Raw genomic sequence first — 24,047 nt, 5'->3', positions numbered from 1 at the left:
ATGGGATTTCGATGGAATTATTTTCTTGTTTATTTATTTGATCATTGGTTTTGGCATTGGGAATGCCTCATTGACAACCTATTTATTCCTTTAGCGTGTGGGACACGCTGTTAATTTATACGACTTTACGAGAATTTCCGGGTACAGTTGGGAATCGTACCCGTGTTTTCTTTGTTCGTGGGATATGGGGAAGCCTTAAAGATTTATGGGATTTTATTAGTTTTTACCCACCATACCTGGGTCGTTATATATATATATTTATTGCTAGCTAGCCTATTAGAACTCCTCCCCACTTACTATGTGTTTGTGGGCGAGTAAGAGCAGAGCATGGGATGCTCCAGAGTGTGGGACACTCCGACCCGAGCCTAAGAGGCTCCCTTATTTCGTATGGTGAAATTTCTTCCCCCTATTTTATTGTTGCTTGACTAGCGGGGCTAGTCCGATTTTTCACTGTATCCAGCGGGGCTGGTCTTATTTTCTTGAGAAATGAGATTTCGGTTTTACGATATAGTTTTCGAATGTGGTGACTAGCGAGGCTAGTCAATTTATCGTTTTGGAATTCTGGGATTTAAAGCTAAATGTATTTTTCTAATTGTTGCATGCATCGGTTATTAAAGAGAATAAACGTGGGAAAGTATGAAATCCTTTTTCCTTTAAATTGTTTATTTTTGTCCACTCACGCTAACGTTTTTCGTCTACTTTCCCCTGGGCCTTTCGGTTTCTAATGCCCAGTTTGCAGGCGAATTAGTGGAGGTCGGGCGTACATGACATTTGAGGCATAGTTGTCACTACTTCCGCAGTGTAGGATCACTTGATCCTTTACTCCTCTGTTATATCCCTGTGTATAGTAGTATTGCTCTGCATAACCTTTGGGATTTGTATATTTGAGTTTTGTGTGTTTTACAGGTTTTCGGGTAGTCCATTTTAGAGGTGACTCTGCCGAATTTTTGGTAGAGTTATCCCTAAGGTGGGCCCCACAGGGCCACCTCGGGTTTCAGGGTGAAATTCGGGGCGGGTCTTGTCAATTTGGTATCAGAGCATTAGGTTGTTAGGTTCTGTAGACTCGTTTCTATTCTGTTACCTTATATACTTGGTGTTGCCCAGTACCTCTCGAGTGATGGCCCGACTGCAGCGGTTCCCCATCGTGTACTCTTCGGTGCTGTGGTATTCATCAAGTGTGTAAGGTACAAAGTCAGTTGGTTTTCTTCTGGTGCTATGCCTCTTGTACGCCGACCTCCTAGGACTTTCTTTGCGTATTCGATTGGTTAACTATCTTGTGCCTATCCCTGGTGATGGTAGAGTAAAACTACTCTACAGTTTCGAGTTGTGCTACGAAATGTGATTCGAGGAAAATGCTGTGCTTGTCTTTTCCTTGATGCCAACAAGTTTGTTGGGGCAGGGATTAAGGTGCGGAAACCAGAGTTCGAGTTGTGTTTGAGTGTCTGAGACGAGCGACAATAGCTTTGGGCTGTCTCTAGATGATATGATTGCTTCGGAAATCAGGATTGTGGGTGGAAATGGACTTGGTAATAATGGTGGTTTTGACTTTGAACCAAGTTTCGGGAAAGGTGTTTTGTGATGTGATTGGTTGTTAAGTAACATTTGAAATATTATTGGAAGTTTTTGGTGGTTCTTTGGGAACCTCAGTGTTGGAACCCATTTACAGAGAAAATTGAATAATTATTCTGGGTTGTTATGGCTAGAGTCTTTGTTTTCAAGTGACTTTGGTCACTGATGATGGCAAGTGAGAAGTGATGATAGTAATTGAGAGATATAAGTAGGACGAGATTTTTAGAAATTGTCATTTTGGGTCGTTGACCTAGCCAAGGTGTATGAGCATAGTTTTGCTCGAAATAAAAGAGATTGATTTTTTGATACCATGACTTACAGTTTTGTCTATCTGAGTCTTGTATGGTAGCGAGTAGGGAGATTAACAAGAATGGGCTTTTGCAGTTATGTGCTTGAAGTGCAAGAATTGGAAGAATGCTTAAGGTTTTATAATAGAGTTACGACTTTGGTCGGTAAATAATTGGGAGAGTTGGAATCAACTCTTCGTATGTGGTATTATGCAAATGGATTCTTTTGTTTATTCATTTATGAGTGAAACGGTTGTACGTAAATTTGGGGAATAGTGATAGTGATATAGTTGGGTGTTCTTAGAAGTTCAAACGGAATTACTTTGTGATACGGAATCTGATTCGAGTTTTGAATCTCAGAGCCTTGAAGGTTGAATTGTGATAAACTCTTAGTGGAAGTTTGCCGGACGAATGGGTTGTGATATGATATTAGTGGATGGTGGAATAACTTTAAGGAAATAAGTTTTCAGTTAGCTCCGGAAATATTTTAAGTCAAGGTTTGATCTGGACCTTGTTATTTTGGGTGGAAGGTATTGTAGCATGCTTTTAAGTGATGTACTTCAGTGATGATTACTTTGAGGAAATTGGATCATTATTGTGGTGGGACCACGTTCGGATCCGGATATCGCTTGGTGTGCTACAAGATGTTGGACGGGTGTCCTATGATTTATATAAAGGAAAGATCTTGTGAATTGTGTTAGCTACCTTGGGGGATTGATTATTGCTTGAAGCAATTATGTGTAATGGATTTCTTTGGAGGAATTGAGCGAACTTTGCCACCCTGGTGACCTTTAATTGGAAATGTATAGGAAGTTGTTGGTATGAGTGAAATCCGGTCACCACTTATCTTAAGTTAAGACAACTTGAACAGGAAGTAGGAGTTGAGTTGAAATAAATTGATTGGGCTTATGTTCTATCAAGGGTTCAATAGATATTTAAGTACTAATTGTTGAGCTACTATGATTGAGTTATGTTATTGGAATAATTCTTGGTGAGAAGATTTGGAAAGTTTTTGGTGCAAATTTGGTTAGCACAGGGAAGTCATAGGAATTCTTGTTGTAGCTGAAATTTTATAAGTTAAGCGTCGATTGAGGAGTGGATTCGTGGTTATCTTATCCTCTTTTCGGTAAGGACAATTGTTGTTTATCAGTTTTGGCCTTAAGTTAAATAAAAGGAGTTGGCTATATTCTAGTACTTGCAAGTTCACCGTTGTTTTACATAACTTATTTCTAGTGATTCTTGTAACATCAGACAATGAACCTCTTCGATATCTTGTTTTCCTGTCTTGGGAAGTAGACTCTGTTTCTATGGTACGCAAAGTGTTATTTGTTTAATTAAGTGACTTTGAGCTTTTCTATTTGGGCTCTTATTCGACTCTCTCCTGGTTGTTTTGAGCAAAAGAGTTTTTGCAAATTGTTGCTTAGGAGTGGATAAGACTTTTTGGTAATGCTTGAGGGCATATCTATACTTTAAAACTGTTGAGTAACTAAAGGATGCTATTTTATTTGAGTTTGATCAGAATTCCAGTCAAGTATTTTATAATACAGATTGTGGTGTTTTGGTTGTGAGAATTACATTGGTATATGAAGTAGAATTATCAATTGTGGCATTAGAGGACAGCGAGAACGACATGAATTTAACCAGATTTCTGACTTATGATTATTAAAGAAGTGTAGCCTTTGTTAAGAACAATTTTAGTGATGCATCTCCTCCTGGATTTGAGTTTTTGGGCTGGAGTAGAGTGAGTAGTAATGGTTTTTGCTTTGCACCGAGTTTCGAACGACTGGGTACTCGTTGCGTACCGTAAGTACTATCATGTGAGGAATTTTAGCAGTTTTGATTGGGGACGTTGGTAATTAGTAGATTCCTTGAAACACATTGAGTCAGAAAAGTTTTCCACCACATTATTTTTATAAGAAGTTTTCAAGAGACAATGTTAGTTAACCAGTTTGAGATACTATAGGTGTGGCCAGCAGGGCAACTATCAATTGAGTTTTCGTAGTCGACTTGGAACATAATTTCAAGGCTGGACCAATGATTTTTAGTCAGATATCAGTGTAACGCAGCAGAAGTGTAGTGGCCCCATAACTACATGATTAAGAACTTATAGGTTGTTCGGAGCTACCTTTGTTATATTTGACAATTGTGGGATCTTTATGTGAATGATATTTGATCAATAATCTGTGCACAACAGGCAAAAGAGGAAGTGTTGTTTTGGACTTGTTGGTTAACAGTGATTATTTTGTGGCATATTAGTAGCGGTTGGGTTACCCCCATGAACGCACGTACGAAGGGAAATGTATTAAGTATGGAATTGATATATTATCACAATATTATTGGAGAACGGGGTGGATCTTCACTGTGTGACGTATTTGAAGAGGTTACGAATGCTACTATTTCGACCGAATGGCTTGTGACGTCAATACCTCGTGCTATCTGAACTATAAGCATGTTTTGATTTGCTTGAGTAGTTGGAATTATAGGAAAATCTTTGGGGTTGTCAAAGTAGTTGACTTGTGATTGTAAGAGAAAAAAATTGACCAAGGATAAGTCGACAAGCTTCAAGGTTTTGGAAACATTGGATGAGATATTGTTTTGATTAGTCTTTTGGGAGACTATGAAAAGAAGTTCATTCTGGTTGTGGGTTATATCGTTATTTCCACATCTTGGTTTTCTTGACGGGCGAGACGATTATTCCTTATGCAGTATTCAAGATTACAGTGACTGGTCATATTTCTACTTGAGGACTGTTCCTTTTTATATGTCGATTCCCTTATTTTATTTGGCCGCCTCTTGGACTAGATCTAAAGTTAGTTTCTACATGAGTTGAGCAGACTTGCATATCGATCGTGCGATATCATCCCCACTTTGTTATGATCTGAGTACTACCTTCGTTGAGGATGTTGCATTGCAGATTAGTACATGTGTGCTACCTCTATTTTAACAATATGAAATTTCGAGGACAAAATTATTATAAGGAGGGGAGATTGTAACGTCCCGAACCTAAATCCACGTGTTTACTAGTCATTTGGACGGTAAACGACGTTTACTTTCGGTTTAGTACTTTTAGTGGCCCTAAAAGTTGACTTTTTGTTCGGGTCAAAAATTTGAGAAAATGTTCTTCATGAAAGTTGTAGGGGACGTTAAACCGAGCGCGTGCATATGTGGTACGTAAAAATCGGACTTCGTATGTGAGAGTTATGACCAAAATTGTAAAGTTACTGTTCATGGTAACTTTTGATAAAAATGGAAAGTTACCCGGGTAGGTTTCCATTTCCGGAAACCACCCCAGCTCTTTCTCTCTCCTCTCCCCCCGAGCTCTCTCTTCTCCGGTTCGGCCTCCTCCTTCCCCCTCCGATTTTCGGCGATTCCGGCCACCACAGGGCGTGCCACCGGTCACCAGAGGAGCGCCTCCTCCCTCCGAGCACCCCAGCAGCCTTGGTTTTCCACGATTTGGCCGGAAAACCACGGATCGAAGCCTAAACCACTCCGGCTGCAGTTTGGGACTTTTGCCGATTCCCGGCGATTTCGGCCACCTCCGGTCCCCATTTCTTCGTCGAAGGTTTGGTTTTTACCACTGATCATTTCCCCTATGGTCTTGTAACGCGATTTGAAGTGTAGAGGCCGGATCGAATTAGGGTTCTTGAAATTTTCTGGGTTTGTGTTCTTGGATTGATTTCGACTGTTTCTAGTTGTTATTTGGAATTGTTGTAGTTATGAAGTTGAATCAGTGTGTTGAGTAGGTGTTGTATCTGAAATTTGGTGGCCGGAGGTGGAGGTTGGCCACCGGCGCGTGAAACCCACGCACCGCCACTGTAGGTGGCGCGTGAGACAGGGTTTTGGCCGGGAATTTTGACCTGTTGTAAATGTAATTAATCAATTATACGTCTAGGTTATTAATCGTAGCTTGGAAATGGATTTGGAGTTGAATTGAATATAAATTTTGATGGTTAATCAAAGAATGGTGAAATTGTTAATCGAATTACGAGGAATCCATCCATCAGATTTCCTCGGTTTGGCCTTTGAGCCATACATTAAAGGAATAATATTATTGAAGAAGATTGGGAGAAATTGGGCAATTAAAGTTGATGTTAGGGTTGGTTTTAATTATCCCAATTTAGTTTTCCATCCGGTAATTAAAGTTACGAACGTTATATTGTACAGGACGTGAGGAGGATTCCCTCGAGGAGGGTTTGGATCGACGGCAGGCTTAGCCGTACATTGTGAGTGGACGTTTGTTTTAAATAAGTGATGCATGCATTTATTTATTAAAGCATGTTTTATTTTATCAACATATTATTTTCCGAGCATATAAAGTTGATTGCAAATGATCTTATGGATTTGCTTTTAAATAATAATTCTCATGAACAAGTATGATTTATACCGGTTGTGAGTTTTGGTTATGAAGATGTTATGCTCGGATTCGAATTTATAATTGATGTTGATTTTCGACGAATTATTTCCGAGGTGATTTCCGGAATTATGCTATTTTTATTATATTCCTATTCGTGGATTTGAGATGTTTGGAAAGATTTTCGAAATGGGATTTCGATGGAATTATTTTCTTGTTTATTTATTTGATCATTGGTTTTGGCATTGGGAATGCCTCATTGACAACCTATTTATTCCTTTAGCGTGTGGGACACGCTGTTAATTTATACGACTTTACGAGAATTTCCGGGTACAGTTGGGAATCGTACCCGTGTTTTCTTTGTTCGTGGGATATGGGGAAGCCTTAAAGATTTATGGGATTTTATTAGTTTTTACCCACCATACCTGGGTCGTTATATATATATATTTATTGCTAGCTAGCCTATTAGAACTCCTCCCCACTTACTATGTGTTTGTGGGCGAGTAAGAGCAGAGCATGGGATGCTCCAGAGTGTGGGACACTCCGACCCGAGCCTAAGAGGCTCCCTTATTTCGTATGGTGAAATTTCTTCCCCCTATTTTATTGTTGCTTGACTAGCGGGGCTAGTCCGATTTTTCACTGTATCCAGCGGGGCTGGTCTTATTCTCTTGAGAAATGAGATTTCGGTTTTACGATATAGTTTTCGAATGTGGTGACTAGCGAGGCTAGTCAATTTATCGTTTTGGAATTCTGGGATTTAAAGCTAAATGTATTTTTCTAATTGTTGCATGCATCGGTTATTAAAGAGAATAAACGTGGGAAAGTATGAAATCCTTTTTCCTTTAAATTGTTTATTTTTGTCCACTCACGCTAACGTTTTTCGTCTACTTTCCCCTGGGCCTTTCGGTTTCTAATGCCCAGTTTGCAGGCGAATTAGTGGAGGTCGGGCGTACATGACATTTGAGGCATAGTTGTCACTACTTCCGCAGTGTAGGATCACTTGATCTTTTACTCCTCTGTTATATCCCTGTGTATAGTAGTATTGCTCTGCATAACCTTTGGGATTTGTATATTTGAGTTTTGTGTGTTTTACAGGTTTTCGGGTAGTCCATTTTAGAGGTGACTCTGCCGAATTTTTGGTAGAGTTATCCCTAAGGTGGGCCCCACAGGGCCAGCTCGGGTTTCAGGGTGAAATTCGGGGCGGGTCCTGTCACAACAGAACTATGACAATCTGTTGTGTAAATTTGTGCAACTTGCACTAGGTGTACCTAGAGGATTTCTCAAGGTTCATGCAACATTCATTATACAACAGATATCAAAAAAACGGTTGTGTGAATAATTCAAATTGAGCTCCTTCTGGGAGGGAATTATGTGCTCATTTCCCTCCATCTAGGCCTCATATTCACACAACGGAAACTTCTTAACTTAGTTGTGCAATACCTTCCTAAGAAAAAAGTTTTCAATTTTCTTACATTCACACAACAGAAACATATTTGTACCGTTGTATGATAGAGTTTGTGTTAACACACAACAGCAAATTTTAGTTCTGTTGTGTGATGAGTGTTGTGTGTTTCGATTTTTGTAGTAGTGTTTAAGCCTATTACTACTAGAGCAAGTAACCTAGAGTTTGGGCCAAACACAAACTAGGGTTTTACTTGAACATCAATAATATTCTTCCGGAACGTAGAGAATATAAGGCCACATTAATGGTAAGTTCAGTACCATTGGACAATGTTAGGTCCATAATTACCTAGTAATTATTCCTCTAATCTTGCACTTTTGCTTAACCTTTATGTTTATTTATATATATTTATTATGTTTTCCTTATCATGGTAGGAAATCATGGAAAAGCTTGGAAATGCCCTAAAAACCCAACTTTAGCACATTTTCCTACTCCGGCTAGGAGAAACCGAGCTATGCAAGGAAGAATGAGCAGCAGACTAACCAAATGAACTCCGAATGAGTTGAAACTTTCTAGATCCATTATAGACATCCTAAGGATCATTTTTTATGATGAGTTTAAGAGCTAGTTCGGAGTGGAAGGCCTTCAAAAGATCGGTCCAATTTTCTGACTAAAAGACTAAAACTGCAAAACAGGACCTATACTGATTCCGGCAGCATTTCCAGCCACACCACAGTGAACTAAGCTCTGAAATTTTACCAGGATGATCTACACTCATGGAGGAACATTTCGTATGAGGAGGTCGGAGCCAATTCCGAAGTATCGGTAGAGATTCAATTGAAGGAAGATAGGAGAAGAAAGTGCGCAAACGGACATTTCCGGCCGAGTTGGCCGATCGAGAACATGTGCGGAGGACATGGAAGATCTTATTAGGGTTAGAGACTTTAGGTCTAGGTTATTTTGAAATTCAAAATTTGAATGATGACAAATAGTTCCATTCTAACACCTTACACTTTTGTCTCCCATTTATTACCTTGTTCCCTTACACATGACCCTTCTACCCTTACTTTTTCTTTTCTCCACGAAAATATCTATGGGCTTTCTAGGTCATTTCTATGTGGAGTTAAAGACTAGATCCACATTTTGTGCTTACACATTTGTCAATCACATCTAGCCCTTCATTTCTTTTGATTTCCACCCTCTATTCATCACTTTTGGCCTATAAAAGCACCCTCCCTTCATTTGGACGTTTTTCATCTTCTCTTCACACATTTCTCTTAGTTTCTTAGCTTTAGTTCATAGTTTCTTAGTTTTGTGTAGAGGAAAGTGTAAAGTGTCTTGGGTTTTTACCCAAAACCGAAGATCCTTTACATCTTTGATCAATCACACCTTAGTTTCATCATTTCAAGCCTTTGTTCTTCAAGTTTCTAAGAGCTTTGTGGATTTGTATGGCAATTTGGGTTTGAGAAAACTGAAATTTCCATATTTTGAAACATCTCTCACTAGTTTTGCATCAAGGGGAGCTAGTTTGGTAACCAACCACTTTCTCCACTCTTCCTCTCTATTGCTTGATGTTATTATGTATATGGGTTTGATTTATGTAACTATGGTTTGTGAGTAGAATAAAATTGGGGCTAGGCCGTAGCCCTAGCCAAACTCATGTATAAAATAGTGTGATCCCATGTTTTTTTTTTTTTTTTTTTTTATGAATATGCATGTTTTGAATCCTTTAGCTACTTTACTTTAATGCTTTCTTACATGTGTTTTTGGATTTGTCACCTAGAAGCATGTTGTAGGAATTAATGAAATCGGAAACTTAAGCTTGACAATCTTTTGTAACCGAGAAGCATGTGTAGCTAATAGGGTGGTGGTCTAGCTTATTCTTACGGGAACAACTAGATTGCTTGGGTTTCTTACCTAGAAATTAAAGCATGATGTTGTCGGTTTCGGTTCCAGAAGAATTTTAGGCTCACGGCACCATAGGCCATTTAGGATCCGGAAGATTTGAATGGTATAAAAGTTGTGTAATTTAGCTTTGCTTCGGAAGAGATTGTTAAATTGCATGACTATTTGGTTTCTTGGTAGCTTCATCAAAGCACTAAGGGGAAATTTATCAAAGCATGTTATTACATTAAATATGGGTTACATTTTGTGCATGAGTAATGTTAGGTGCGATGCCTAAGTCTCTATTATCCTCATTGATTTTGTCTCTACATTTTTATTTGTTTATTTTATTTTATGCAACTTAATTTTCTTTATTTAAATTAAAATCAACCAAGCCGCCCACCACCACAATTGTTAATACCATTCTCATGATCTTTAGCTTCCAAAGGGCTAAGGTTGTGAACTTGTAAAAAGGTAGATTTTACATGTGTTTTCTAGGTTTATTTTCATGGTGATCTAGTTAGGGTAGAGTTACTCAATCCCTTGGGTACGATACTCTTTACTTTTTCCCTTTACTAAAACTTGACCTCCTATAATTGGGAGTAGGACACATCATTCATAAATTGCATACACTTTCATACTCAATGATGTCCCCAATAGACAACATAAAGTGGGCTTTGCCATAGGCCTCTATCAGGTTGGATTGGCTTGATATGGTTGTCACAGAGGTATGAATAAGCAATAAGTTTGAAAAATATCTCCGATTGGGAGTATGGTGTGCGTAATAGCACTTTTAGCCAGACAGCAAACTTCACCACATAATATGCCTATTCATTTATTTAATTTAATGAATCACATGTATAAATAAGTTTACTAAATTAAATATATTCAAACATAACCACATTTACATAATCCAAAATAATTGAAAACACAAATCACCAAGATCTGAAGACAGAAACATCATTCATTAAGATGAAATAGATATGGCATAAGGGGCCAATCATACCTATGTCTTTGAGTTTCTAATCCTCGGTATGTTTAGTAACTGCTTGAAAATCCATGATTTCTAGTGTGGAATCTATAGAAAATGACCCTTCAACAAAGTTGGTATTTCAAGTTCCGCGACCGGCAAAATACTCATCTACTGCTTCTGCTATCGCACCTACTACAGTAGGTGTGGGACCAGCAGTCAATTTATCCACATCGATAACAAAGATCATGCTGATTTTGGTGGCAGCGGGCCAAACCAGTGTTCCTTTCCACTTTGACTTTTTGGGCAGGGGCACTATAACATGGGGCCATGTTTTGGGCCGGTTTTATTGGCCATTTCTAGGCCTACCTCTCTTTCCTCGTCTCGAAAAATCAGACTGTTTGTCCCTTACACGGCTGTAATTTCTCCTTTTGCGATTAGGTTCGCGATGAGTGACATCATTTGCTGCAAGAAAAAGTGCTGCTCAGGTACCAATGGACTTGGCTTGATCATTCCTCAACAGAAGGTTGTTGTTCATTTCAGTGAGCAACAAGATAGCGATCAATTCAGAGAATTAGTAAAGTGCCTCTCCTTGTATTGTTTTTGGCAGATGTGCTTGTTCAATTTCTTGCCAATCATGTCTTGCTTCAGACAAGAAAGCATGCCAACTTTAGATAATTTCTTCCAGAAACTTTCAATTGCTAAAATTTAACATTAAATCGTGGATATTACTCAACCCTTTCGGTAACTCTAATTGAATATGACTAGGTAAGGAATGATGAAGTTTTGGTGGAGCGAGGCTAGCTTAAGTACACAGCCTCATCTGAACCTTACCTAGACATCACATCCAATTGGATGAGCCTACTTGGAGAAGATTCATAACATTTCGTGACTCAATAATGGGAACCTCAGGTTCTATAACATGGCTTGAGAAATCGGATTAAACATGTAAAATCTTCTGGCCTTATCATGTATGGTGAATTTATGTAGGAAATTAAACTTCAAGTTCCTTCTATGGTTTTATCGAAACTACGGATTCGATATTTATGTATAAACTTCTGGTTCATTAAGTACCTACATTTTCTACACATATATTCTAGTGTGAAAATTTAAACAAGTAGCAAAAACAATTATGAACAAAATAAGTTGGAATAACATCTCACAATTGCATAAAAAGAATTCATAACTTAAATGTCACAATTGGAATAAATGATGCTGGCACCCAATATATATAAAATATGGTTCATTAATACTAATGTGCTTAAATAACGCAGTGTAAAGGCAACTGTGTTACATATAGCTATGCTTGGGTTCGAATCCCAGAGATAACAGTCATTTTTTGCCTTTTATTTGGTGGCTCTTCTAGACCAAAGATGGGCTGGGCTCGTTCACTTGATAGTGAAATCTGAATATGCGCAAGACCAAACAGATAGTCTGGGCTCGTTCACTTGATGGTGAAATCTGAATATGCGCAAGACCAAACAGATAGTGGGTTTACTAGGCTCGGCCTGGCTTACTTGCACATGTGGCAAGGACAAAGTGGCGCGTAAGGGCTGCTTGGGCTTGAGCTTCTTATACGGCCTATATTCCTACAGGGATAATCAGCAGCTTGGGCCTGAGCTTCTGGCTTCTCTCACATGGATCTGGGCTTTTAACCTGGGTCCTATATTGCTTAGGACCAGAGCGTGTCAAAGGGTTTCTGGGCCTTCTGGGAGAGTCTTTCATAGTTGATGGAGTTCTCCCATGACAACAGTTGTCACTATAGTAATGGCATGGCGCCATATGAAGTTGTTATGTTGAGCAGAGGTTAGAGATGAGGAATAAATAGAGTCCTAAGTTTGTTCAGGAGACTACTGAGAAGAATCTCGAATCTTCAAAGGCAGGATTCGAACGGATCTGTGTAGACAGAAGGGATTATGCATATTTGAAAAGGGGAGATATGTTGAATTTTACGTGAGTGACTATATGTTCTTGAAGGTCTCACCCATGAAGGGTGTGGTGAGATTTGGCAAGAAAGGAAGGTTATCACCAAGGTTGTCGAACCTTTTGAGATTCATGTAAAAAGGTATGGAGATTCAATGTTTAGGTCAGCTATATCTCCAAGATTTTCTGTGATGTGACATATTTTCTTATGTCTTTGCTGATGATGAAGTCTACATTGGGTCTGGTGTGGTTGATCGTAGTAATTCATTGTTAGTGTTGGATTGCATTCTGTATGGACTACAAGGAAACCTTGATCAAGGATGATTGACTAGTTCAATATCTTGTGGAGGCTTTAAAGGGAGTGCTTTTCTTGCTGGGGAGCAAGAATTGGATTTTGAAGATGAGTTTATCCGTACTTGTTGGTGTGTAGTTCGTTTAAATTTCGGGATGAAATTTCTTTAAGGAGGGTAGAATGTAATACCCCAGAAATTCGTTATTATTTTCAGAGGATTTTTCAGAATTAATTTAGTGGTTGTTGGTATGAGTATGTCGTTCGTGGATAGAGCAAATGTGTTTCAGACGAATTTTTATTCGAAAAGTATGGTTTTAGGGGGGAAGTGGAAAGGTTGACTTTTTATACATTGGGTTTATCCGAAAACTTTCTTCATGAAAGTCGTAGAGCACCTCGATACGAGTTCGTGGACATGCTGCTCGCAAAAATCGGAGTTTGTATAAGAAAGTTATGAGCGATTGAAAATTGAGAAAATTCTATAAAAAGAAGAAAATTCCGGATTTTTTTATACATGAATAGCCACATTAATATTTACAACAAACTAAACTAGGAGTCTAGTGTGATCGAGGATCATAGTAGTGATTGAGGACAAGAAATCATTTGATGGTTTTGTGAAACCTTTTGGGTCTAGTGTGACCGTTGCGAGTAAGTTAGTGACATGTGCGGTGAATTAAAAAAAGTCTCAGAGTATTCTTCCTTTATCGTCCAAGAAGGACTTTGTTGTCTCAAAGGGACTATGATGTAGGCAACATGTGTGGTGATTGTTGTTGTAAAGTGTGTAAGTGGTGATGGAGTTAATTATTTTCATCGTAATCTCCTTAACTAAATTATATGCAGGGATTACGAACTTTCTGAATTGTTTGATTTTAATGTAATCTCCTCTACTAAATTATATGCAGGAATTACTAAGATATTGAATTGTGTGATTTAATGTAATCTCCTGAACTAAATTATATGCATAGATTACATTATGTTTATATTACTTGATTTTGAATTGTGTGTTTTGTGGTGATCTCCTGAACTAATTTTTAATGCAGGGATTACTGGTTTTATTTAATTTAATTTGTGAATGCGGTTGTGGTTGAGACTCGTAGTGAGTTGAAAAATGTTTTATCACGTCATTGTGGTGATAAATGCTTCTTGTCGAGAGGAAAGAAGAGTGAATTCTTGATTTGTTGTTGAGATCTCAAATGATTTGATTTGTCACGGTGGTAACTTGTGTTTTCCTTAAAAATAAAAGAATTTTGATTTTGGAAATAATCATTGTGTTGATTTGTTTCCCTTGAGTAAAAAAGGTGTTTGTTGTGGTTATTTGAGTTTACTCACACGAGCTTGCAAAAGCTTACCGGGTTTATTGTTTCAACTCGGTGCACTATTCCATGGTGTAGGGGTTATTGTGCAGGTCAGAGTAACCGTCATCGAAGCTGAAGTTTTGTTGATGTAGTAGCTTGGATGTAGATGTGTACTTTTGGTTTTAGTCTTCCACTGTGTAATGAGTGTGGTGGGTATGTTACTTATTGAATTGTTGTTCAGTTTAATTTGTAAACACTTGGTGATATAATATGTGACTCTAGAGAATGAGTGGGTATTGACATTTGTGAGTTCGATTTGTTTTATTGTTTTGTTTAAATGAAAAATTTTATGAGTGTTCTTTTTGGGCTTGTTAGGTTGTCGTGTTTCGGATTCGAATTTCTTTATTCGAAATTTGGGGCGTGACACTAGTCCAAATAGGTTTATGTATCCTAGTTGGAATAGGGGCAGAATCTTCTAGATATCCTAGTCTGAATTAGAATACGATTGCTTGTACTCAATGATCGTGCTTGTAATCCCCTATTATCAATGGAATACATAACAAACAACTTATCTTGAATCTCTCTTCTCCCTTTTCCCTTCATTCTACAACACTTACTATGTATTATGAAATTTCATACACTATTTCTTTGATGTATTTTCTCAATTATTAATATTTTTTACGTGTCATTTCTTTTATGTAGCTTATTAATTATTAATTACATATTGGCTAGGTACTAAGAGATGTCTAGAAAATTTATTATCTTATCATTTAGCCAGGTTATTATTTTAGTATACAAGAAAAATTTATTATTTAGTCAAAATTATTAATTTATCGAACGTTCATTTATCAATGTTTTACTATATATTTATTTTAATTATATTAGACAATCATTTAACTACAATATGAATTTATATATCATAAATAAATATATAATAACGTATCATCAGTAATTGAAATTTTCAAATAAATTAATAGGTCCTACATTTATCTTAATTATTTTAGACAATCATTTAACTATTATATGTAGGAGACAGAGAGCTCCTCCTGTCCTTTTCAGGTTATGAAAATCATAAAAACTTGCTTGTAGAATGGGTGATGGCAGTCTTATCACATTGACATTAGAAATGGCCCTAATTATTGATCGAACCACCACCTAGCTTAAACTCATGCAGCCATCCATATCATAAATAATTAACTTATGTAATCAATTATCAATAAATTATTTTATTATTTTATCTTGTGGTTAGACTAAAAAAATTGAATATATATATTTTTATTTTTATTTTCAGAATGCATGAATCTAAGTTATGCATTTTGAATCAAAAGAATTTAGGCATTTCATTTTTAGTTGGATCAATGTCTTTTTTCAGCCATACAAGTTGGGTCTCGCGGCTGGTTCACAGTGTTAATTTGGTTTTCGAATTCGGATTCAATCTCATTTTGAGACTGATTTAAAATGGGTTGGGGACCCATTTTTTAGGACCAAGTCCCATTTTTGCTTTTAACTTTAGAATTGGAGATGCCCTAATAATGCAGCGCACATTGTAGCAAGGAAGGCTTTAAAGGGTTGTGACTTCATCTGTTACTCTTTTAGAAGGAGGTCGGACCACCTTGGTTTCATGAGGCTTTGTTAGTGGATTGTCATGTTTAATGTATCAGAGCGGTACTCTTTTTTATTTGCTCCTATATATTGAGACCAGCTTTAGTTGGAATTGACCACGTTTATTAGTGAAAGTTTTATTCGATAAAGCATTTTTTTTTGGTTCCTGGCCAAAGTACGATGGAAGAGAATTTACTGTTAGCAGAAGAGAAAGAAGGAAAAGGCGGCAAGAGTGGGCCAGACGACATCACAAAGTGACAAGACAATGGAAAGCCAAAGCTTGCCAGTTGCCAGACCCAGAAAGCGAAAGCTTACATTACATTCTGTGCCTGCCTAGCTAGCTTCCTTTAATTCCTGTAGTGCACTCCACAATCAGAGCAGCATTATAGATTTCTTAGGCAGTGAAATAAAGCTACCCTTGTTCCCTGTAAGAATCTCTCTTTTCTCTTTTGCTTTTAGTTCCAGTCCAACTATATGGCTTCCCTTTAGTCTTTACAGGAAGCATATCAGAAAATAAAGAGAGAAGAATGATGGCTTTGTGGAGGTTTAATCTTGAAAGAAAAAGAAAATAGCATGTGGGACTGTTTGTTTGAACCTTGTTTGTCACTGGATAGATTGTCTTGTTGTGACTGTGATGCAAACAGAAAATGACTTCTGGAGAAGAAACCCAGCTTATGTGTCAGCAGCTAGGAAGATATTGAGGCATATCTGAAACAGGTCATCAATTGAACGAGTGGTTCAAATATTATTTGGGTTTGACTAAAGCAGTTAATTTTTCTTTTTCTCTAGCGGTGGTTTTAGAGTTTTTCTTTTCTTTCAATTCAGGGATTCTAGGAACTTGCTGCAGGTGGTCAGTAAGTACCAACTACATTTGCAAGTCACTACAGTTAATTTACCAGAGGGGCTTTGGCAAATGCTTCTGGAGGTGTAACTGGCCAATTCATTGAGGTAAACCTTCATGAATCCTTAATAGCTATGTCCAGTTATGAAATTAATACAAGGCTACTCTAAAGAAACAGACACGGGCAGACGCACAATACTAATTGCTTTCATTAGTTCTGGTACAGATCTTGGTAGAAATATGTTGACATCAAGTTGTTGATAATGTCAAGTTACTTTTGGCACGTACTTTGTTCTCACTGATCTAGGTCCAATACTGACTTAAATACTGAAATCTGACTATATAGAACTACATACACATCGAAAATCTTTATATATGATGCTAATATATGATTGCAGGGGTTTCATAGTACAATATTTGAATTTCAATCTTCAGACATATTAAAAATGATTACATATGATGCTGATATGATTGCAGGGGTCGGTTATGCTGCTAATGAAGCAGAGCTGTACTAATTGGGATCACCAATGCAGAGGATAGTCTCTCATTGAGGTTATCCCCGCAGCTCGTCCAAACTGGAAGCTTGGCCCCTCCATCTGGTTCTGCCTGTAGTGCTATGGCAAGAGTATCTCCCCGTTTGATGCATTTGGTTCTTGTTATCATTCTATTTTCAGTTAGTCATGCCAAAAATAATTCATCCTCCCAAGCTCTGACCCTTTTCAGAATTCAGCGACTTCTAAACCTTCCTGCTGTTTTGAGTAGATCATATAACTACACAGATTTTTGCAACATCGAACCAAGTTTGTCTTTGACCGTCATATGCTATGATGAAAAAATAACCCAGCTGCATATAATTGGTGAAAAAAATGCTCCTCTTTTGCCTAGAAACTTTTCAATTGATTTGTTCGTAACGACTCTTGTCAGACTTCCAAGCTTGAAGGTCCTCACATTGGTCTCTCTTGGTTTATGGGGACCTTTGCCTGGTAAAATCTCACAATTATCAGCACTGGAAATACTTAATGTGACTTCAAATTTCTTTTATGGTGTCATCCCTCAAGAGCTTTCATCACTATCAAGCCTCCAAACGCTCATACTTGATGATAACATGTTTTCTGGACCACTTCAAGATTGGATGAGTTTATTCCCTCTTCTTGCTGTTTTTAGTGTAAAGAAGAATTTGTTGAATGCTTCTTTGCCCAACTCATTCAGTGGTTTGGTAAGTCTTAGAGTTCTTGGGCTTTCTCATAACCACTTCTTTGGGGAAGTTCCTGATCTTAGTACTTTGACAAACCTTCAAGTTCTTGAATTGGAAGATAATGCTTTTGGTCCTCAGTTTCCCAAACTTGGCAAGAAGTTGGTGACCCTTGTACTGAGTAAGAATAAATTTAGGTCTGGCATCCCTGCTGAAGTGAGCTCTTATCATCAGCTAGAACGGCTTGATCTTTCTTTCAATATGTTTGTTGGGCCATTTCCATCATCATTGCTATCTCTACCTTCCATAACTTATCTGAATGTTTCACGAAACAAATTCACAGGAATGCTTTTTGAAAATTTGTCTTGCAATGCTGAGCTTCAGTATGTCGATTTGTCCTCAAATCTGTTGTCTGGAAGCTTACCTACATGTCTTCTGTCAGATTCTAAGGACAGTGTTGTCCTGTATGCTAGGAATTGTTTATCTACTGGAAATCAAAATCAGCATCGACTTCCATTTTGCCGCAACGAAGCATTAGCTGTTGGAATCATCCCTGACAGAAGCAAGCAAAAAAGAGCTTCTAAATCGATTCTGGCATTAGGTATAATTGGAGGAATTTTCGGAGGGGTTGTACTTGTCGGCTTAATTTTCTTTGTATATAGAAGAATGAATACCAACAAGACAATGAAGAAGTCTCCAGCAAGATCAATAACAGAAAATGCATCAACTGGATATAGCTCAAAGTTATTATCAGATGCAAGTAATCTCTCTCTCTCTCTCTCTCTCTCTCTCTCTCTCTCTATATATATATATATATATATATAACACATGGGGACACTAGTAGGCTAAGTGTAATTAGTTTATTCCTGCTCAAATTTGTTCTTGAAAATTTGATACCTTTTGTCTATGGCAGCCTTCTTTCCCAGTACATGAATCTCGTTAGCTTAGCTATATTAATAGTTATGGCTGTAGATTGAAGTTAGAAACGCCCTGATAGTAGGAATACAAATTTAATGATATGAGTGAGACACTTACAAATTTCTCCCCTTTTCCAAGTTATTTATGTTCGACAACTTATAGGCCTCTGAGATTGAAAATTCGGTTAACATTATATTTCCTTTCACCTGAAGGATATATATCACAAACAATGAAGCTGGGAGCGCTTGGCCTACCAAGCTATCGAACGTTTTCGCTGGATGAACTTGAGGAGGCGACAAATAATTTTGATACATCTACGTTCATGGGTGAAGGCTCGCATGGACAGGTATATATTATAAATCTTTGACTTCTGTATTGAAGCAGCATATGGTACTGATGAGTTTTTTATGCTGCTGAGTGCTATTTGGCCCATCAGTTTCTAAAACTTTCTAGAATAAACACTCCTCATAAACCTCAAATAACTTTGATACAACTATGCTCAGCTACTGATCACAATATAGAATTTCTTTACAGCTTAATAAATGACCATCCCCTGTCCCCTGTGCTGTTTTTCTTCTTCTACGTTTAAATTTATTCAGATGCAGATTTTCATAGTCTAAAAAGGATTACTGATTTTGATTTTGAAAAATTAATTAGTTTTATCCTTTGTTTCATTCTGGTGAAGAGATAATTTTGTTTCAAGTCCTTTACCCTTTTTTATTTTTTAAGCTTTTCACCGTCTAAGATTATGTTATTCATGGAGTGTATCTGGAAAGCATCCATTCTTCCGGTTTGGACTACCAGAACTATCTTTAGATTTCTACTATAGGAAAAATAAAATAAATTGTTGAAACTTGAGAGTAGTAGCCTCATTAGAGTATAACTCCATGTTTTGTTCCTCTGATTATCGCAGATGTACAGAGGCCAGTTAAGGGATGGTTCTTTTGTTGCCATCAGATGCTTAAAAATGAAAACAAGTCACAGTACTCAAAATTTCATGCACCATATAGAGCTCATTTTGAAACTAAGGCATCGTCATTTGGTCAGTGCTCTTGGACACTGCTTTGAGTGTTACTTGGATGATTCTAGTGTCAGCAGAATATTTCTTGTTTTCGAATATGTACCAAATGGCACACTAAGAAGCTGGATCTCTGGTAATTCATGAACTCTTTCATTCATATTATCTGATAAGGATACTGATCGAAGTGACTACCTGTAATAACTGTCATAAAATATTTAAGATTTTCTTTTCTGTTTTCCTGTTTTTTTTTCCTGAAGAAATTTCATTTCATACTTCTTCCTTGGAGTAATATTCTGTTTATGTCTCTAGAGATCATTTATTTGATAGGAAATTGTGCTACTGCCTAGGTGATAGTTAAGACACGCAAACTCTGATTTTTCTCCAGATAACAAATGGTTAGCATCTTTCTTATGTTTTTTGTAAGAAATACACAGCAAGTGACAACTAAACACCCCTTGTCTCATCCATCCTGAAACTTTTCCCATCTGTTTCATACATTTTTTGTTGAACTTATCTACCAATGTCATATTTTATTATGTAGAGGGACATCCCAGACGATTACTTACTTGGACTCAACGCATCTCAGCTGCAATAGGCATAGCAAATGGCATTCAGTTTTTGCAGACAGGGATCATGCCCGGTGTATATTCAAATAAACTTAAAATAACAGATATTTTACTGGATCAGAATCTTGTTGCAAAGATTAGCAGTTATAACCTTCCGCTCCTAGAAGAAAATATGGAGCAGGTAAGCAGAAAGTTGTACTGCATTGGGTTTTGAATTCAATTTCTCGAAACAATTATTTGAAATTGGATTTCAGTCCTCTTCATCTTTGCAGGTTGGTGAAGGAGTTTCTTCAGGTGGATCCACAAGTTCCCATGTTGGTGCAAGGTCTGCAATGGAAAATTTAAATGACTCAAGTTACATAGGAAACTAGTTTAATACATACTAATGCATGATCTTGAAAACATATAAAACTTTAAAATCTCTGTTAGGCAGGCAAACATCAGTGTATTCATATGTGCTATGATAGGTCTGGAGGTTTAATAATGTGTCCACTATAGTTGAATCTTATTACTTTTGATGATGATCTTTGCTTCTGTTAATGTTGAGATGTTGTTACCTCTTGCCTTTCTGAGAGAGCTCTTGACCCACATCTAGTCACTCTACACTACAGGACCATATATTAATTTTTTCGCTAACATGTATGTGTTATATGTAGTATTATAATCACAATAATAGTTTATTAGGATGAAACGTGAGGATGCAACTGATGTTCACGATTTTGGAGTAATATTGCTGGAAATGATCAAGGGGAGACCAGTCGAGTCTATGACTCAAGTGGGAGTTTTGAAAGATCAGGTAAAAGAACTCTGATTCGTTCTTATGATTTCTTTAGAAGCTCCATTTCCCGTTTTGTAAAACAAAACAGAAATATTTATAACTGACAGTCTGGGGGGTGATGAACTCTAAGCTGTTGTCATAAAAATAAACCAAATATCAGTCCTAGATGTTTGGGTCCGAAATCCAACTATAATTTGGAACACCAAAACAGGGTTGTGTGGTGTATATTTTTGAATGAAAACTAATTCCTGTCTTTTCTACATTTTTTAACCTCGTGCAGCTACAAGTGGTTATTGCAGCTGATGATGCAGCTCGTAGAAGCATGGTTGATCCAGGAGTTAAGCAGACATGCTTGGATCAATCATTGAAGACAATGATGGAAATTTGTGTCAGGTGTCTGCACAACGAGCCGGCAGATAGACCTTCTTTCGATGATATTCTGTGGAACTTGCAGTATGCTGCACAGGTTCAGGATGCATGGCAGCAGGGAGAATGCTTGAGCAGTGATGGTTCTCCAGTTTCACCTCCACAACCTCCACGCCTCACCTTTTAGTATGTAGCAAGTTACAGGTTCCAATTATCCTGTTTCTGGAATTCATATATCTGATGAACATATACCTATAATTTTTAACAGTATAGATCGGGCATCATTTGGCTACTAAACTTCTCCTAGTCTTATGAGTACAAAACTCCATCCAATGTAAAGGGGAGGAAAACAAAAAAAAAAAAAACAAAGACAAAACTAGAACATATATAATTATGGCACTGCAGAAGGAGCAGTTTCCTACATTCCACAAAGAGATGGCTTCATTTTCCTCATGCCCAATGCCCCACTAGTTTTGCCTAAATGTTTATTCTCCTTAACCCGTGTGTTTGTGTGTTCCTTATCCGTGCTAGAAAGGTACCTTATCCTCCCATCCAGCACGATATATTATTGGAAGACCCTAGGGATTCAATTAAATGACGAGACATAGGGGCCTTGTACTGCAGCTATCTGACTGGATTTCATGGTAGTACAGGATCTCTTTCGATCTCTCAAAAGTCTTGTTACGGTCTCAATTTTGTTTCTAATGACTTTCTTTAAATCATCGCATATTAGATTCACAATGCTAGAATTTTCCGTTCTCCAATGGGGCTCCTAGTGGTTTCCAGAATTTCTTCTTCGGATTGTACTTGTTTTCTGTAAGGGGAGCTAAATTTCTGTAAACCAACTTGAAAACATTGTTGGTGTATTCGTTAGATGTGGGTGGATGATATATAAATTAGTCGAGTCGACTCATGTCTCATGAGATGGTGCATATTGATAGTGTTGTACAAAGATTGCTAGGTAGCAGCTACTTGAGTGTGAGGGTGAGTGCAAGGGTGAGCCAGTGCCAGGCCATGCACTTTGAGTCGTTTCTATTTCGATCGCTTCCCACACGCCACGGGCAATACAAATCTTGTGCCCTTTCCATCAACAATACACAACACAACCAACCTTGTGCAAGTTCCATCCATACATGGCTCATTATTATATATACTCTGCTCAAAACTAACACCCATTAGTACAATATTTAATTATAATTAAAAGAATAATTAATACATTGCTCTCATGAGTCATGAGACATGGCCTTTGCACGTGCAGTTGACACCATGAAATTGCACTCCACATATTTCATCACTCCCCCAACTTCACCAACCTCATAACCTCTCTCTCTCTCTCTCTCTCTCTCTCTGCGTTGCCAACGGTTTCACGAGACTAGTGTGCACTTCTTTCCCTCTCAGTAAATTAAATGCTGCTGCTACATATGTATCTATATATAAAGGGACTAAGCAGCAGGCAACTAGAAAACCACCAGCAGCATATATGCACTCGTCTGTTTTGTTCCCTCTTAATTAATTAACAACAAGGCTCCATCTATATAGCTGCTAGACATATTCTTGTTTCTAGCAAGCTAGCTAGGCTTCCAATGGCTGATCAGCCACAACCACAAGGGAATCATCGTGGCACTTCTGAAAGCTGCCGTCGAAAGGCCACATCTGCCGCCACTGGAAAGCAGCAGCAGCGAACAGCGGTAGATCGTCATCTTCATCATCATCAATCCAGTAGTACTGCAGCTTCAGCTCCGTGTGGGGCATGCAAGTTTTTGAGAAGGAAGTGCATTAGCGGTTGCATCTTTGCTCCCCATTTTGGATCAGACCAGGGAGCCGCGAGGTTTGCTGCGGTGCACAAGGTGTTTGGCGCAAGTAATGTCTCAAAGCTTTTGCTGCACATACCTTTGAACCGCAGGAATGATGCTGTCGTTGCAATATCCTACGAGGCTCAAGCTCGCCTCTCCGACCCGGTTTATGGTTGTGTATCCACCATTCTTGCTTTACAACAACAGGTTAAAAAATAATATATTATTAATTAGTTACACCAACTCGTTCTGATCGATAATATTATTGACACTAGTTAATTTTTAGGTTGCATCTTTACAAACCGAGCTCGCAATGGTGCAAACTCAGCTGATAAACAGTAGATTTGCATTTGCAAATGCCATTCAAAGCTCGCAGCAGCATCAGGAACAACAGCAAAACATGGCATTGCTGCAGCCTGCCTACTCCAACAACTCATCTGCTTCGACTAACCCAATCAACATGAGGAGCTTCACCTCCAATTTTAATCATGATCTCGCAGCTGAGACAGCACCATGTTCCCACAGCTTGGAGCCTCTTCTGCTCTCAAGGCCTTCTCAAGACGAAGAAGAAGATGAGCAACAAAGTCAAGTGCCCCACCATTTTCGCTAGTGATCGATATACTTGATGTCCACAAAATAGTATTCGCTTCCTTCTTTCTTTTTTATTTTCTTTTATCTCTTAGCATACAAATATCCTGACAATATACAGTTATACTTTTAAGTCACCCATTGCTAAGTGATTTGCACTGGATGCTCGTAAACACCGGAGCCAAATAAAAACTGTGATAAGTATAAAATAACCTATGAAAATAGCATACAACAATGCACCTATATATCTATTTTCCTTATTCTCTGTTAAAATTGCATTTTTTTTTATTATTATGAAAAGCGTTTGAAACCCAGCCAAAAGAAGATGAATATGATCAGCGTTACCGTGCAGTCGGCTTGATCGCCTATGACGTCGAAAAGGAACTCTATCAATCGAAGGAGACAGATGTGG

The 24,047-nt window shown here is 37.9% G+C and overlaps 2 protein-coding genes across 5 annotated transcripts; both read left to right on the top strand.

The window, feature by feature from the left end:
* Positions 1-15,826: 15,826 nt before the first annotated feature.
* LOC112191825 (probable inactive leucine-rich repeat receptor-like protein kinase At3g03770) lies at positions 15,827-21,703 on the top strand. 4 transcript variants are annotated; one of them, XM_024331245.2, is made up of 9 exons: positions 15,832-16,289; positions 16,398-16,520; positions 16,891-18,365; positions 18,736-18,869; positions 19,437-19,677; positions 20,086-20,291; positions 20,365-20,435; positions 20,795-20,906; positions 21,169-21,703. In XM_024331245.2, exons 3-9 carry the CDS (start codon positions 17,030-17,032, stop codon positions 21,439-21,441), a joined length of 2,373 nt encoding a protein of 790 aa, XP_024187013.1. In that variant the 5' UTR covers positions 15,832-16,289; positions 16,398-16,520; positions 16,891-17,029; the 3' UTR covers positions 21,442-21,703. The 4 variants fall into 4 exon arrangements, with proteins under 4 accessions (XP_024187018.1, XP_024187019.1, XP_024187013.1 ...); XM_024331247.2 differs by having other exon boundaries at positions 15,837-16,289; positions 20,383-20,435; XM_024331250.2 differs by lacking the exon at positions 21,169-21,703 and having other exon boundaries at positions 15,827-16,289; positions 20,787-20,893.
* A 1,134-nt stretch (positions 21,704-22,837) lies between these two features.
* Positions 22,838-24,010, top strand: LOC112191828 (LOB domain-containing protein 20). Its single transcript, XM_024331255.2, has 2 exons — positions 22,838-23,254; positions 23,334-24,010. Exons 1-2 carry the CDS (start codon positions 22,838-22,840, stop codon positions 23,655-23,657), a joined length of 741 nt encoding a protein of 246 aa, XP_024187023.1. The 3' UTR covers positions 23,658-24,010.
* The last annotated feature ends 37 nt before the right edge of the window (positions 24,011-24,047 follow it).

This window comes from Rosa chinensis, chromosome 3, assembly GCF_002994745.2.
Source record: "Rosa chinensis cultivar Old Blush chromosome 3, RchiOBHm-V2, whole genome shotgun sequence".
Taxonomy (NCBI): Eukaryota; Viridiplantae; Streptophyta; class Magnoliopsida; order Rosales; family Rosaceae; genus Rosa; species Rosa chinensis.
The sequence above is the reverse complement of the archived record's forward strand: the minus strand, read 5'-3'. Positions and strand labels throughout refer to the sequence as shown.